General features: G+C 46.2%; 1 protein-coding gene across 6 annotated transcripts in view; it reads left to right on the top strand.

The window, feature by feature from the left end:
* Positions 1-17,577, top strand: part of WDFY4 (WDFY family member 4) — a 299,923-nt gene that overhangs the window by 80,222 nt on the left and 202,124 nt on the right. For all 6 annotated transcript variants that reach the window (XM_023648250.2, XM_023648246.2, XM_070264996.1 and 3 more), the window contains one exon: positions 3,137-3,230. In XM_023648250.2, coding sequence (XP_023504018.2) covers positions 3,137-3,230 — 94 coding nt within the window. The remainder of the gene's footprint in view (positions 1-3,136; positions 3,231-17,577) is intronic.

The following is a 17,577-nucleotide window of genomic DNA, read 5'->3' as shown; positions in this document are numbered from 1 at the left end:
ATATCTTAAGGTGGAAGCTTAGATTTTTAATTGGAGACCTTTCTTCCTTTGTAATGTAAGCATTTACTCCTATAAATTTTCCTCTAAGTACTGCTTTAGCAGCATCTCATAAATTTTTTTATGATATATGTACTTTTAATTTAAATTTAAAATATTTTTTAATTTTTCTTGAAACTTTCTCTGTGACTCATAGGCTATTTAGAAATATATTGTTTGCAATGTGAGTGTACTTAATACCACTGCATCCTACACTTAAAAATGGTTAAGATAGTAAGTTTTATGTGTATTTTACCACAGTTAAAAAGAAATATTGTCTAATTCCTAAGTATTTGGAGATTTTTCAGTTATCTATCATCACTTTTAATTTAATTCCGTTATGATTAAAGAAAATACTTTGTATAGTTTTACTTGTTTGAAATGTTTTCAGGTTTGTTTTCTGACCCAGAATACAGCCTATTTTGACAAATGTTTCCTGGGGACACGAAAAGCATGTGTACTGGCCATTCTTTGCTGGGTGAAGTGCTCTATAAATGTCAGTGACATCAGTCGTTGTTCAGTTCTCTATCTTTGATGACTTTCTGCCTACTTTTTCTATCAATTACTGGGAGAAGAGTGTCAAAATCTCCAACTATAATTGTGGATTTGCCCACTTGTCCTTTCACTTCTGTCAGTTTTTCCTTTTGAAATTGGTTGTAGTTGTCATACTTATTACATCTAATACAATTTTGCTTTTGACCACCATGCATATTTTAAGAACTTATGAGGGAAAAAAATAGTCTAATATATTCATCCAAAGATTTACCATTTCTTTTGTTCTTTATTAATTCCTGAAATACCAAGTTTTCTTCTGTTATTATTTTCCTCCCAACCAAAGAACTTCTTTCAGTATTATTTTCAGAGCAAGTCTGATGGCAGGGAATTCTCTTTGTTTCTCTTTGTCAGAGAATATATTTTTGCTGAAAAATATCTGAAGGATATTTTTGCTGGATATGGAATTCTGTGCATTTCTTTTCAGCATTTTAAGAATGTTGTTCCCTTGCCTTTTGATGTCTTAGGAGAAAATCCACAGTCGTTCAAATTGTTGCTTCCCTGTGTGTGATATATTGCTTTTCTCTGGCTGCTTTCAAGAATTTTTCATTGTCTTTAGGGTAAAACAGTTGATTATGATGTGCCTGAGCATGGATTTCTTTTTGATTTTGTTTGAGTTCTGTCAAACTTCTTGAATCTTTAAGGTTATGTATTTCACCAAATTTGAAGAAATAATCACTAAAAACTTTATGAACATTATTTTTTTTTACACCACACTCTTTCTAGAACTCCAATGGTAGGAATGTTAGATCCTTTGGTATTGTGACACATGACCTTGAGACTTTCTTCATTTTAAAAAATCTTTTTCTTTTTCGTTGTTCAGCTTGGGCAATTTCTATTGATCTGTCTTCAAACTCATGAACTCTTTTTCCTCTCATCTTATTCTTCTATTGTTCCCCTTCAGTAAGATTTTAAAATTTCAGTGATTGTATTTTTCAGTTCCTAAATTTCCATTTGATTCTTTTTTATTGCTGCCATTTCTTTTTGAAGATTTTCCAGGTTTTTATTCATTTCAAAACTATTCACCCTTATTTCTTGGAGTTTGGTTAATAATAGCTGCTTTCAAGTTTTTGTCTGATAATTCCAACATCTGTATCTTGGCAACCTTGGCATCTGTTGACTATCTTCTTCCATGTGAGATACTGAGATTTCCCTGATTCATCCTATGTTGAGTAATTTCAGAGAGTATTCTGGACATTTTGAATGTTATGAACTCTGACTCTTATTGACATCTTCTGGAGAATGTTGATTTTGTTTTAGCAGACAATCAACCCAGCTAGGTTCAGGTTGCGAGTTCTTACCCACCTTCTGTATCAGTTCAGTTTTCAAAGACTTTGCATGGTGTTTTGATCTACTCCTCTCTTGCCCTGTGCAGTAGCCAGTCTTAGGTGGTGGTCTACCCCTGAGTTCAGTCTCAAAGCTTTTGTAATGTGGTTTAGGATCAGATCCACACATGTGCAGCTCAGAATGGAGCCCAGAGGTTGATACATAACCTAATGGTCTCACTTTCTTAAGCCTCCTCTTCATCATCTCCCCAACACTTGCTGGCTCTCAGGGGTCCCGTCCTTCTGCACTCTCTAGAAAGTCATGGCTTTCATTTCCCTGCTCTGCCATGTACTTCCCACAACTGCACCTTTCTCTGGAGCCAAGCAGGTAGAGGAAAGAGAGACAAAATCAATGCAGATTCCGCCTACACTCTTGGGACCACAGTTCCCCTGGTCAAAGAGAAGGGCTCTCCTCTCTATGAGTTTTAGACACCTGCCTGGCTGTTGCTGCTGCTGTGGGGTTGCCTGGAGGCTGGGGTGAGAAAGAATGGAGAAACCTAACAAAGAAAATCCCAGAGGATCTCTCCCATGCTCTGTGACCTGTAGGGGCCTCCTTTCCTGCTCCTCAGACCAGAAACAGAGGCCTTCTCAGGGAGCTCTGTCTGTCCTGTGCACACCTGATACACAAATCTGAGTTTTAGGCTCCCTGTGAGCCCATATCAGGGAATGCTGGGGGGGGGGGGGGGAGGGAAGCCCCAGGAAACTCATTGCCATTTGTATGATGCTTTGGGTTTGGTTTCCATTTCTGCCACCATTTGCTTTTCAGAGTCCCAGAGAGCTGCTCATGCATTCCAGCTCTGTCTTAGTCACATTCGATGGGTAGGACAGATTAGATTGTGAAGGGATCCAGAAGCCCTTGTGTGTATGTATTTCATATAGCATGAGAGCTTGTCCATCTCCCACATATCTGGAGATAAGGGGAGAGGACCAGGGAACTAACTTCCACTAAGCACCAATTGTGTGTCAGGCACAAAAACATTAGTCTATGTCTCTATGAGGAAAGTATGGTATCGTTAGTTCCATTGTACATTTGGGGAAAATTAGGCTCAGATTAATTAGTTAAAGGTCAAAAAGAAAATAAGTGGTAGACGATTCTGAGCTGCACAAGTGGGAGACTGAGGATGTATTTCATGGCCTGTCTTACAAAGATCCAGAAAGTTCTGTGAAAAACAGAAGAGATTAGAAGCCTCAAGTCTGATGTCCTGCTTCCTCTCTCTCTGCAGGACGGATGAAGGTGACGCTGTGATCATGCACCCTGGGGTCCTGTGCATCATGGTGAGGCTGTTGCCTTGCTTGTACCATGAAGATCACCCCCAGGTACCTGTTGATGAGTGCATGTGTTTGTCTTTTTCACATGATTGACATTTAAGCTCCTTCTGGCTGGGGACTCCTTTTTCCTTTGCCCTCCGTACCCTGCATTAGCAGAGCCAGCATCTCAAAGTACCTCCTGCGAGGAAGGGTTGGTGTGTCTGAGACCCTTGCCCGAGTTCTGCCCACCTTTCCAAGGCCATTCAAAACGGGTCCCTTCTGTTGGCGAAGTGACCTTCTAAAAACAACAGCCAAACAAAAACCAACTGAAATGATTTAACAACCTTCACGAGGCAAGTCCCGGGTGCTGAGCACAGTGCTGGGCATTGGTGGGACCAGGGGTCCTCTGCTCCCCATTTATTCATCCATCTCATGGGTGCTGGGTGTGGTCCTGGCTCAGTGCTCCGAGCAGGACATGCAGGGCTAACATGATGGACACTGTCCATGGAGCCTGCATCTACGCTGGGGACTCAGAGGGGGTGACAGTGCAGACAGACTAAATAAAGAAGCTCACAAATGAATATACAATTACGAATTGTGACAAGCGATATTAAGGGGATAAAACAGGATTCTGAGAGAGAATAATGAGAATGGAGGAGGGGGACAGACCTAATTAAATCTAATTTAGATGAGGGAGGGGAGGTCAGAGAAGCCATCTCTTAGATGGCGACATTTAAGCAGAGCCCTGAAGGATGAGTAGCGATTAACCAGGCCAGAAGGAGCCCACTGTGCAGCTGGGGTGGGAGCCAAGGGGAAGAGCAGGAGGTGGGCGAGGGGGCACGCAGAGGAGGGCTGCAATGAGAGACGCACTCAAGCCAGAGTGGAGGGTGGCACTGTCAGGTTTGTGTGCTACAGATATCTCTGGCTGTGGCGTGGAGGATGGCCTGGGAATGAGGCTGTGCAGAAGGAAGGGGACAGTGGTTAGGAAGCCATGTCCACAGTCTAGGTGACACATGGTGGTAGCTCGATGAAGGTGGTATCTGTGAGAAAGTGTGAAAATAAAGGAGACCTACTCAGAGAGAGAATCTCAGGACCCCGAGGTAAACGGGGTACAGGCAATGGGAAGAGGGAGGAGCCACGGGTGACTCCTGCCCTGGCGGAATGAATGGCTCCACTGTAGGGAGGCAAACTTGGGTGGGTGAAAGCGTTGAGTAACAGGACGAGGCACGTTCTGAGTAAGGACTCTCAGTTTGAAGAGTGAGTGCTTTAGAAGTTCTGAGGAAGAAACCGAAAGAGTCAAGGAAGACCTGGAAAATGTACTCTTCAGATGAATTGGCAGCAGATGAAGGGGAATTAATTGACTTGAGCAGCTACTATGTACCAGGCCTGATGCTGAGCCCTGCTTGTTTAATCCTCATAGCAGGTTTATCAGGAGTAGTATCATCTCCATTTTAACCACTGGGGAAACGGAGTCTCAGGTAATTTAAATGGCGTTTAAAGATTCCCAGTTGGTGGACCTGGTGTTAAATTTGGTCCTATGTGATGGCAGCCCTCCTGGTCTTGCCCTGCACAGCAGTGGCTTCTATAGGAGGAACAGGGGCAGGGGGCACACAAGTCTAGCTTTTTTGTTTGGGAGTAAAACAAGGAGGCAATATGTTTTAGGAAGACATAACAACCAGTTGGCGTTATTAATCACAGCTTGAAAATGACAATGACCTAGTAAAAACATTGCAAGTCCTCTGAGATCAGTGAGAGACGTGGAGAGGAGGAGCGAAAGCTGTGATGTGTCCAGAAGGGAAGCGTTTTCATCAAGGACATTCTGCAGTATTCTGTGCAGCAGGAAAAAAACCAACTAACCCGGTTCTGTGTCTACATGGCCCTTTGGAACTGGAATCCTTGTTCCGGTTCCTGTTCCTCTGCTGGAAAGTGATGATAAAGTGATTAAGAATCCAATGAATGAGGATATATCTAATAGTGAAATGGAATGCGCTTTGCGTTTTTCCACATTTCTGGAAGAGCAGTAGACCGGGATGAAATGGGTTTGATGGCTCCCTTAGTCATCTATTGCTGTGTAACAGACTGCTGCCAAGTTAACAACAGGTGTGTCACTCTTCCTCATGGGTCCGTGGGTCAGGAATCCAGGCAGGCACAGCAGGGACAGCTGGTCTCTGCTCCACATGGTGCTGGCCTCGCTGGACCATCCCAGATGGCTTCTTTACTCACAGAGCGGGCACCTCACAAGCTGGCTCAAATGGCAAGGGGCTCAAGTGGGTCAGATGCCCGGGGCCTTGATTCGAGCTATTGGTAGGATCCTGGGTTCTCTTCCATGTAGCTGTCTTCATCTGGCCTGTACCTGTGTCCCCCCAAGTGGATTCTCCAATAGGCCAGATAGCAGCTCAGGGGTCCCAAAGGCGCTAAAGCAGAAGCTACCAGGCCTTCCAAGTGCTTAGGCCTGGAATAAGCCAGCATTGCTTCCATAGCATTCGATTGGTCAAAGTGAGTCACAGGTTCAGCTTAGACTCAATGGGAAGGGACATATGCCTCCCCTACTGATGTGAGGGGTGCATGAGTGTACAGGAGAGACGAATTGTTGGGGGCCATCTTTAAAGACCAGCCACCATACTGCCTTAAGCACCCAACTGATGGATAAAAATATTTGACTCCTAAATCAAATGTCTTCTAGTCATTTAGTTATCTTAAGTCTAGAACCTTACTTTCTTTACATTGGTATTCAAGACAGGGCCCGTCTGGAGCATGTTGGAAACTAACACACATTGAAGGTCACCTCTACACCAGGAATGTCATTTCATCAATAGTCACAACAGCTCATTAAAGTCCGTGAGACTCTCCCCATTTTGCAGATGCTTGAGGCTCAGGAAAGTTGTGTAACTTCCTAGGGCCATGGCTGCTGAGAGGAGATCTGGAACTCGCTCCCAGGCCCAAGGTCAAGACGCGATTGATGAATGCGTCTGTCGTCTTTGCAGCTCTCGCAGAATGGGGGGTCATAGAGTCTGAGCACTGTACATTTTTCTAGGTGCAATCTCCTCATTGGAAGGATTTTTGGCTTCCTTAGCTGTATTTTGTACCGTGCAACGTACTTGCAATGAGAAAACCACACCAGCGATTTAAGTGGTCTTAGCAGTCAAATGGTTGCTGATGGATTTCTTGTGCAAAACCCCACCCCAGTGATGACTGATGGAGTGATGCAGAGCAGACTGTAGCCTGTCCTTGCATCTCCTAGTGCATGGGAACTCTGTGATGATCCTGAGTGTTAGATAAACTCCATGAGTTGTCACAATAGGGCACGGGGAAGAGCTTTCGCTCATCCTGGGATGGTAACTGGACAAACTAAGCATGCAAATGAGAATTCCATTTGGTAGGATACTTTTTCCCTGTTCAGGTCACATTAAGTAATTTAGGAAATGTCTGACTGTCCCTCACTGTCTCTCAAATACGCAGATGAAATGTAGTGGTGCATTTTCTCAAATATTTTCTGCAGATGCCAAACCAGCAGCTATTAAAAATTGGATAATTACAGTAATTAATTTTTCAACGGAAGGGTGGGAAACCTCATAACAACAAATAGGATAGTAAATCAAATGAGACCATGCAAGAGAATGCTGAAATGAAACTGACTGCAGGACTGCAGATTTTGGTGCAGAAAAAGGAGATGGAAGTTTCAGTAGATGGCAGTGTTACTAAAAAGATGGACGTGCGTTCCCTCTCACCTCCCTTTGTGGAACCTGATGGTTCTGGCATTCGCTACACTCTTAGCCACTTAGATTCCTCAGATGCGCTTCTTACCTTACGGATGAGAAATTGCTGGCTTTCCAAGGTACGGATGTCACTTTAGAAGCGACAACTTAACTACCTCTGTGGGTTCCCGGATTTGTTTCTGATTGTGACCACATTAAATTTGTTCTGTTCACAATCGAGAGGTGTTTTCTCCCCCTCCAAAATGCTAACGCTGTGAGCTGCTCTTGGAAACAGATGATCCAGCTGGGCGTTTTTGTCTCTCGTGTCAGCACAAGTATTAAAATTGGACTGCGGGAACTTTACCGGGCATGTTGCTGTGCTAAGCACAAGGCAAAAGGGAGTCCAGCTCAGATCTTCTGGAGCTGAGTCGGCCCCACAAAGAAACAACTCATGGGGAAGAAAGACATTTTGCCTTTCCAGTGTGCTCAGCAGCCATGAGCATCTTGCCGTAGGGCCGTGGCTGCGGGTTAGACCTCTGACCAGTTCCGGGAGGGCTTTCTGGTCCTAAGCAGCCCTCTACTTCCGCCAGGGCTGTGGCCTTTATTCAGTTCCTAACAGGGGGCTGTTTGCTTGTGCGCATGACAACCATAGCTCAGAGGGTAGGAAGACAGATCCGGTTTAGCAGAGGTGGGACTCAGCCTGTGTTGGAGCAGCCAACGTGATGTGTTTCCTTCTGTGAATAATTGCTTAACCCCTATCAGGTGCCGCTGGGGGTTCAGAGACCAATGTCACAGGAGCTCACAGTCTGAGTTTGAGGGCAGGTTGATGGAGGAGTGTAGAAGATAGTAAGACGACATTCTGATGGCTGTAACAAAGGTTTGTCCCCAAGGCCTTGGGACAGAGGGGAGAGAAAGTCTCAGAAAGGGGGACACTGGAGCCGGGCTTTAAAGAAAAGAAGTATCCATGCCAGATCAGGTGGAAGAAGGGATGAGAAGCTCCCAAGTCAGAGAGAGGCACAAATGAAGATGCCCATTGGGGGACTTTGAAGCTGGGCTAGGGTAGACCACGTGGGTAGAAAGGCAGTAAGTGGGGCTGGAAAGCTCAGTGGGAGCCACATGATGAAAGGCCTTGAATACCATGTTAAGAGGATTGGATTTTATAGAGTTACTTTCCACTGTCATCATCGTCGTCACCATCATCACCACCACTATGTTTAATGAGCATCCACTATATGAAGGCAAAGTTCAGGCTCTGAAGAAGCAGATTTTGGTTAAATATCATGTGCCACCTAACAGTCACAGAGCCGTGGGAAATTGTCTAACCTCTTTGGTCCTTTCTTTGCTGTTGTATGGGGATAATAAGATCATCTTCCTCGTGGCATTACTGTGAAGAGTAAATGGAGGATGCATGAGCGCTTAGCATGTCGAGCAGAACTTATACTGCAGCAGGAGAAGCCCTTACCACATGGTGTAGCGACTGCTATTACTTGCCAAATACTCTACAAGCATTTCATCTTTTAATCTTTGCAATGACCCTGCAAGGTGGATATCAACAGGCCCACTTTGCAGTTGAGGACTGGAAACTTCTAGCTATTAAGTGACAGAGTTAACATGGATGCTGGTTGGCAAATGTCCTTGATGCAAGGCTCCAGGACCTCCAGCCTCTATGCCAAGTTGCCCTTCCTATGAGGATGTGGTGGCTGTGGGAGGCTATTGGAAAGCAATGACACGGTCAGACCTGGGCATTAGAGAGACCATTGTCTACAGGCAGTCTGCACCTCGAGTCATTGTCGGGTGTGTTCCAGAGTCTGCTGCCATGGAAACATCCTGCACAGTCTTATGGTACAGCAAGATCGGATGTGGGGCCGCATTTGTCTATCAGCTCATTGTGCCTTAATTTGGAAAAGGGTGTCATTTTCTGGAATTAGCCCGTATTTCAAACACATTGACCTAATCATGTGGGTTTCAAATAACTAAAATATTGACAGCATTAAAGCCCTGGATAGCATTACGTAAGGGCAGGCTGTTTGAGAAGAGGGCCATTTCCTTCAATGAGGAAATTGGTAAAGTAGCATGTTGCTTTGTTAAATTATGATCCATCAGAAACTTCAAGTATGTTGAATTTTTGTGTATCTTATGCTGTTTCATACTGAACCCCATCCTCAGAATATTTCTATTGTTCCTGAGTGAAAAAAAATCTCAGATCCTGGTCAAAATCCAGTTGACTTTTTAGGGTTGCATCTTAAATAGAGCAAATAGACATAGTGTCACATGGAGATAAGAGGATCGAAAGCAAGCTACAATGGACACAGAATGATGAAGTGGAAGTTAAAGTTGACACGATGAGTTCTGGCCCAATTATCAGGTGACCTTGCTCCTAGCCCCTTTAACATCATTATTTCTGCCTTATGTAGGCCACTCCCATTTCTGCACCTCGATTGCAGCTACACAGATTTGGCCTAGATCACAGGGTTGCAGACTCAGTGTCTTGGGACCAGAGAAGTAAAGGAAATGCATAAATCAAGCCAGGTGTATACAATAGGGAGTGGTGAGGCCTGTGGCTACAGGGAAGGGAACTTGCCCTACCTAAAGTGCTCACATTTAACTAAGAGGAATAAAACAGAAGCAAAGCTGAACTGTTCCTACCAAATAAATCACTCTTAGAGACCAGCAGTTGATGACTCTTATGAGACACTAAGTTCCCTTCCTTACAACGCGTGCGTGATGCAGAGTTAAAATTATGGGCTTTGGAGGAAGCCCTGGGTGGGCTGCCAGTTCTGCCACTCATTAGCTCTGTGACCTTAGGAAACTGATGTAACCTCTTCAAGCTCAGGGTCCTCGTGATAATATTTTCCCCGTGAGAAGAGAAGTGGAGAGGACAGTTGTGAAGCGCTGAGTCCTGTATGTGGCACGCAGTGTTGCTCATCAGACACTGGCTCCATCAGACCCTTTCTCTCTCCTCTAGCTTTGGCCGTCTGTATTCCTAGGACTCTGGGTCATGGCATGGCAAATTCCAGAAATATTAAAGGGGAGGTAACACATTTTAGGTATATTCCCAACTGGCGTCACACTGTTGATAAATTAATAATAGAGAGTTGATATTGAACTGTGTGTTAATATCCACTATGAATCAAAAGACTGAGTCCTCTTTCCTGCGTACATGGCATTTGATTCTGAACCCAGAAGGAGGAATTACCTGTTGGATGATAAAATGGAAGGTCCCTACCAGCCTGAGAAGTGGATCAGAATCCATTGAATCAAAATTCAGCAGAGATAATTAAGCCTGTGCTCATGTCTTGATGCACACACACAGACACACACAGACACACTGGGTGGGGAAAACCAGAAGAGCACGTGTAAAAGAGTCCTAGGGGGTTTAATGCAAGGTCAGTAATAGTCCCAAGTCGGGTGACGTCACCTCTATGGTGAATTCTACTTTGGGATATATTTATAGAAGTATAGTGCCTAGCTAAAGGGAGGTGATGATCCCACCAATCCCTTAACACTCTACACCTGTGTTTATTCAGAGGCGAGAAACCAGGATGATAAGGGGACTGAAAAACCTCCTTGGTCATGAGAGGAATAGTCAAGATCTCAGAGTGTATAGCCCAGAGAGAAAAAGATGCTGGGAGAATGAGAGCTGGGCAAATACTTGCTGGTTGCCTGGTGGTAGAATAACGGGAGACAGACAAGGACCGGTTCAACAGTGAAAGACCGGGGCTCAAAATAAGGTCACACTTGCTGAAACTGAATGGGCAACTGGGGAGGTAGTGAGTGTTCCAAGCGAGGTGTTACGTTCGCTATGGAGAGTACCCAGCACCTGGACCAGAGTTCGACTTAATGACTCCTGTGATGCTGACCGGCTCCGAGAGTCCGTGGCTTGGGAATGTGGCCATTGGTGAGTGAGGCTGCATGCACCTGAGACATCCACCTGGCCTCTCAAGATGGCGGAAATCGCCAAACCCATTCAGGCGTGGTTCATGGCAAATACCGTGTGCCAGTTACTAGCTTCAGGTGACTCCTGTGTGGGACAGAGCCACGAGCACTTAGCTTTTCCTGTAAGTTCTGAGAGGGTTGGCCTAATACAGGATGGGCTGGGCCCCTGGTACCCAAACCATAGTATCAACAGTGCAGTTTGGCTCAGCTCCGGGCTGTCAGCTCCCACTGCATCCCCGACCTACGGGAGGCTGGACGTGCTGCAAGGTAAGGGGCAGCCCTGAATCCAGAACCAGCACCCAGAGGCCTTAGAGGCAGAGATCGCAGCCATGAAGTGGCCTCTGGAGTGGGCCTCCTGGTTTGAACTCCTGCCCCGCACTCACCGTGTAACCTCAGTTCCCTGTAATCTCTGGGACTCAGTTCTCTTGTTTGTAAAATGGGGTGATGATCGCATCTAGCACACGGTGTTTGTCTGAGGTTTCAATGGGCGAGTACAGGAGAGCATTTAGAGGCGGGCCTGCAGAGTGTGACTGCGCCGTGACGTGAGCTCCCATCACTGGCATCTGGGCCTGAGAACAAGGTAGGTGTGCTCCTGCTCTGGTACTGAGATGGCACAGCACACAGCGGATGTCTAAACTGGCCGCTCGATTAGAAGGACCCTTATCGATATTAGGTGAGAAAAGAAGACTACATCTAAGAGTGGTTAATATCCTGAAAACACTTGCATCCTGTAAGATAAAATGCTTTTGTAGATGCTGTTTCTGTTGCTTCCCGCAGAAAACATACCAGGGAGGTAGGTGTTTTCAATATTCTCATTCTAGAGCTAAGGAAGCTGGATAGGGGTTTACCAGCTGGTTTCCCTGAGGATGTTCTCATGCTCCATCTCTGGGCTGGTCACAGGCTCATTTGAGGGGAGAGGTCTGGATACAGGGGGTGATCGAGCCTGGCTGACAACCGCCCGTGATCTCCAGCCTTTCCCTGAAAGGTGATGCTCCCCGTCACCCCTTGACCTTTGCACGTGCTGTTCCCTCTCCCAGAAAGACCCTTTTGCCTGCTGGCCTGGCTCTGTCTTCATTATCCTTCAACACTTAGTTGGCACATCACCTTTTCTGACCACCCTCTCAGCCCTCTGGGTTAAGTGTACCTCCCATGTTCTAGAACACCTTTGTGCCTTTGTTCTTGCACTTCCCAGCAGCTGTGGCATTTGAGGCGCAGAGATAAGTGCTAGGGAAACAAGGGTGAAGAGTCATGTCTCAGGCAGCTGCTCACAGTGCAGTGGGGTCGGGGCCGGTGGGAAGAGAGAGAGCAAGCGAGCGAGCAAGTGAGCTGTCATAGTGTAGTATTTATAATGACTGAAGTATGGACACAGTGCTGGTTGGGAAAGTCAGAGAGTTTCTTAGATGAGAGGACGTGAGAATTGCATCTTGAATAATAAGTAGGAGCTCAGCAAAGGGATCGGCTTGGAAAGGACATTCCCAACTCCCGGCATCAGTCAGAAAGGGCGTGGCATGCTCAGCAAAGGTGGGACTGTTACCAGGGCTGGGCTACAGGTTGAACCAAAAGGGAGGATGGGGAGTAAAGTTGGAAAGAGACAAATATTTCATAAATATAAGATCGTGGACTTCTGTTACCGGGAAGTGTTGGCCATCGTACGCACATGATTCAAAGAAGAGGCAGAAGATTTGTTTCTCGGTCTTCGTTGCAAATCTATACAAGTGCGTCAAGGAAGACCTGCCTTTAGACGTGGCTTCTACTGATTGGGTGGGATGTGGACCCTCTTACGCCTAAACCAAGATCACAGCCTCCCGTGCCTACAAGGCCATATAGGTACCACAAATGAGTGTATCCGGCTAGTGGGGACTGGGGTCAAAAAGAAAGTTCACGCCCACATACAGAGAGAACTAATTCTAAGTAATCAAAGGTAAAAACTGTAATTTATCAAATAAAACGCATCTGTGGGTCCTCTTTATCTGTGACATCCCTGAAGACCTGAGGTCACCTATATGGTTCCATCTCTCTTCCAAAATCTTCAGATAAAGAACATTTCAGCCAAATTGCAACAAGTGACTAATACAAATTTGAGCAGTTGGTAGAAGCCTCTAGTCCTTTCTAAGTGTCTGGGGGAAGCAGATGCTGGTTGTCTGATGGTTTTCACATCTATGTCAGTAGAATGTGGTTAACGTCCAGAAGACACATGTGGACCGACGTACCCGAAACCCATGCCTCCTTGGAGGCACCCGCCCCAGGGACCCAGCCCTCCTTGGGCTCTGGGACCATATTAATCTGAACTGGGAGAGAAAGTGGAGGAGAGAGAGAGAAAGAAGAATAAACATCCAGAGCTGGACAAGGATGGACGTGAAATCTTGACTATTAAGTGGGGAAAGCAGAAAACTCCTGAAGCCACTCTGCAAATCGCTCTGTGATAATTTACCTTGTGGGTCCAGCCTGCCGGCCAGCCTGGTGACCCCACGTGCTTACCACTGAGTCCTAATTGAACCACCACCCCCTCTCCTGCTTTGGAAGTAATACGCGTTAGGAAAATCAATCCGTTTGTAGGGGGAGAAACCAGACTGGCTTCCTGCTACTGCTCATATTTTCACTAAAACCCCATTTTACTGGAACCAGCATTGAAAAAACAGCACATTTTATTCAAAACAAGGCAATATTGGTATTGACAGAGCTACCGTGATAATGAGGGCGATCAATTTCTCCCTCCTCCATTATGAGGCATTGAGCAATTTTGGAGTAAACTTGTGGCATCGTTAGGCAAGACCAGCATTTCTTCCTTTTGAGAACTTTTTTTTTCTTTTTTGCATATTTAGATATTAAGTATTCCTACTCTGGTGAAAGAAAAAAAAGCAAAAACAACAAGAAAAAAAGAAAGCCAAAAGTCCCCAAAGCAATAAGTGAAGTGCTGGTAATAAAAACTGGAAGTTGTAGATGTTTCTTTCTAATTCTTATTAATAATACATTGTGATGTTATTTTTGCATCTTGCTTCATGCCGACTGTCTCCCCAAGTCTCACCCCAAATTAAAAGACTACAGATACTAAACAATCCAAGTTCTGGGAGAGGGAAAGTTCCAGGCAAGAGGGTGGAAGCTCCGTCTCTGTCTGGAGAAGGGCAGAGAAGGAGGAGGGCAGAGGTGCAGGCTCTGTTGGATGCAGGAAGGGGCACAGAGCATCAGCAGAAAGATCTGGGAAGGGAGTCCAGGAGGTGGGGTAGATTTCCACATGGAAGAGCTCTTTGAAGTAAGCAATGGCGTTGTTTAGTGCAAATTCGTTTTGGCATTTCTGTCTTCTGTTTCTGGCCCCCATTGGGCTCTCCATGTCCCTCCACCAGTTCATGCTGGCCGTGCTAATACCACAGTGACAGGGAAGGATGCCGTCTCTGTCCCTTTGGGCTGCCAAAACAGAATGCCCTAGACTGGGTGACTTACAAATAACAGAAATTTATTTGCCATGGGTCTGGAGGCTGGGAAGTCCAAGATCACGATGTTGGCATGTTTGGTGTCTGGCGAGGGCTCACTTCCTCCACGATGGCCCTCTTCTGACTGTGTTCTCACATGCTGCAAGGGGACGGGGAGCTCTCTGAGGTCTCTTTCACAAGGACACTAATCCCATTCATGAGGGTGGAGCCTCTCCCAAAGGCCCCCCCCACTCCAAATCCCGTCACACTGGAAATGAGGTTTCCACGTCTGAATTTGGAGGGACACAAACATTCAGTCCATCGCAAGGCCCATCTTCTCCAGGTGGTGAGATGTCTCCCTGACATCAGTGACAGTGGCAAAATGACAACATTTCAGAATGACAGAATCCTGCCTGGGAGCAATCTCCCTGAAAAACCATCCTAATAGAGTTTAAATTTTAAACTCAAATTAAAATAGTCTAAAATGTTGAGTCAGAAATGTCACTGAAGATATCATAAAGATGGGAATGTCGCTGGATGCCATCCATTTGAGGCAGGAGCTACAGGTGCTGGGCTCCTGGAAGGCAGGAGGGTGGATGGGTGGGTGAGCTTGTGACCAATCTGTTTTTTAAAAAATCTAAAAACTGAGGATAAACAGTATAGATATGGTTCCCCATATATTTTAACCCTTGAAACATATATGCTACAACACAGTGTTTGCAGCCTGTGGAAGAATGTCATCTTATTAATTTCCATCCCTTAGTGATACATAGTCTTGACAGTCTCTGGGCAGGGTACCCCCAAATCAGTGCACCCTGTGTGGGGAGAGGATGGTGGAGTGAGGTGATTCTGAGCATGGGGTCTGGAGTCAAAGCCAGGCTCTGCTCTTACTACGTGGCTGGACAATTCACTTCTCTGGGCTCAGTTTTCTCATCTGTAGAATGGGGGAAGTAGCAGTCCCTTCCTCATAGGGCTCGTTACAAGGATTTTGTAATCTACACATGTCAAAATGCTTAGCGTAGGGCCCGGGACATCCTGACTACCAGGAAATAGTCTCATCACAGGGTGAAACTTGGTCCCCAAAGTCGATGCTGGGCCTGAATTCTGCTCTAAATTTAAGAGCTCTGTGAAATGCATGAGGAGCCGTGGGGAGCCCCTCTCCTCCTAGATGCTGTAAATTTTCTACAGCAGCCCGGCTCCCACTGTGCTGAGACAGTCCCCTCACCTGTCTCACATTTAGCCTGTGATGCCTTTGAGCGGGGACGGTGTCTTACTCATCTTGAGATGCCCAGAACTTCACCCAGACCCTGACGACGTTGAAGAGGCAGTTAGTGCTTGTTGGAGGGAGAAGAAGAAGAAAGGGAAGCGGGGGAGACTGCAAGAAAGCTTTCAAGGGGGCGGTGGGTGACAGAAGGTCTGTGACTCCATGGGACTAGAAGCCAGTCCTCATCAGAAAGAGATTATTGAGTAAGTGCCTTTACCGTTACTCCTGGTGGGCTAACCTAGCCATAATCTACATTGTCATAGATCTCTCTTCTTGAAACCAAAACTAGGGCAAAGGCCGGAAAACGAACAGCATGCTAGCATCTCAAGGCGGGTTCCTTGGAAGTGGAGCCCAAGACATGGGCATAGGTGTGTTGGACTGTGGAGGGAGGGGCTCAGGAGAAGGAGGTGAGGGACGTGGGACGGTGCAGGGGAAGGAGCTGAGTGGGGGTCTGCTGTTGGCTGAAGTCCAGCTTCAGCCTGGACCCACTGGGTGGGGGTCTCAAGCATGAATTGCACCACAGAGGCTGAAGGGCTTGACCTCATTGGCTAAACCAGGTGTGTGTGTGTGTGTGTGTGTGGTGTATGTATGTATGTATGTTTGCATGCATGTATGTGTATAGTCATGTGTTGCTTAACGATGGGGCTGCATTCTGAGAAATGCATTGTTAGGCGATTTCATCATTGTGCGAACATCATAGAGTGTATTCTTACAAACCTAGATGGTGTAACCTATACCAGGCTATATGGTACTAATCTTATGGGACCACCGACACATGTGTGATCTGTCATTGACCAAAACATTATTATAGGGTGCACGACAATATATGTATGCATGTGCACATCTATATGTGCATGGGTGCACACACGTTTGTGCGTAGGCCTCTGTGAGCATGTGTGTATGTGTGCATGCTTGTATATATACATTTGTGTATATGTGTATTCATGTGTACGTATGTATGCATACACACATTTATATGTATGCGTGCATGTATACACACATTTATATGTGTGTGTGCATGTGTGTGCATGCATGTATGAACACATGTTGGGGGCCACAGAGCCCCCGGGCAGGGCAGCTCCCGTTTAGGGCAGGGCAGTCCTCCAGAGAAGGGGAAGCTGTGATGGGTACACTCACGTGGAGAAGGTGGTCTGGGTGGGGCCCCCATAAGATCCACGGCAGGAAAATTCCACTGAGATCTAACCAGTGTCCCTGTCACATCAGACAATATTGTGTACAACAGGAAAGAATGTGGACAGCCCTAAGAGTTTTTGTAAAGGAATTTCTACCCCCAACCATCCCCTTGCTCCAAACCATTTATATGTCCATGGAGGGCTGGAAATTCCAGGGGTTTATATTTTTTGAAGAAAAGAAGATTGTAAAAATAACATATTTGGCTCAAATATTTACTGAGCCGACTCTATGTACTCTATTCTATGCGCTTCAAGAACATAAAGATAATGAAGTGACTTGAAATCTAGTTTTTCTTGTTAGCACTGTTGAGTCCATTTTGAGTCCTAGTGGCCCTGTGGACAGCAGAGAGAACCCTGCTTGGTCTGTGCCACCGTCTCACCTTCTGGAGCTCCACCAGACAATGCTCTGTTGCTATTCGTAGGGTTTTCATGGCCAATGTTTTCAGAAGTGGGTGGCCAGATCTTTCTTCCTCGTCTGTCTAGTCTGGAAGGTCCGCTGAAACCTGTCCACCAGGGGTGACCCTGCTGGTATTTGAAATACCAGTGGCACAGCTTTCAGCATCACAGCCACATGCAGCAGCCACAGTATGACAAGTGACAGACGGATGGTGCACTTGGTTCCCTGACAGGGAAATGAACCCAGGCTGCAGGGGTGAGAGCACCGAATCTTAACCACTAGACCACCAGGGCCAGCTTAAAATCTCGTAGGAGTAAGATAAGAGTGTGGCTGTCCGGGTAGCAGAAGGTGCTGAGGACAAGGAGAGATCAACAGAGGACGATGGAGGGTGGGTGGGAGGGAGACAGCACCGGGGGTGAAGGGGAGGCGTCAGTGACAGCTTCCCACAGGAGCCTGACCTCAGCTGGCTTGTACACTCTGTGGTTGGACGCGTGAAGATGGAGACGGCTGCATCTGTCACAGCC

The sequence above is a fragment of the Equus caballus genome, chromosome 1, assembly GCF_041296265.1.
Source record: "Equus caballus isolate H_3958 breed thoroughbred chromosome 1, TB-T2T, whole genome shotgun sequence".
Lineage (NCBI taxonomy): Eukaryota > Metazoa > Chordata > Mammalia > Perissodactyla > Equidae > Equus > Equus caballus.
The sequence above is the reverse complement of the archived record's forward strand: the minus strand, read 5'-3'. Positions and strand labels throughout refer to the sequence as shown.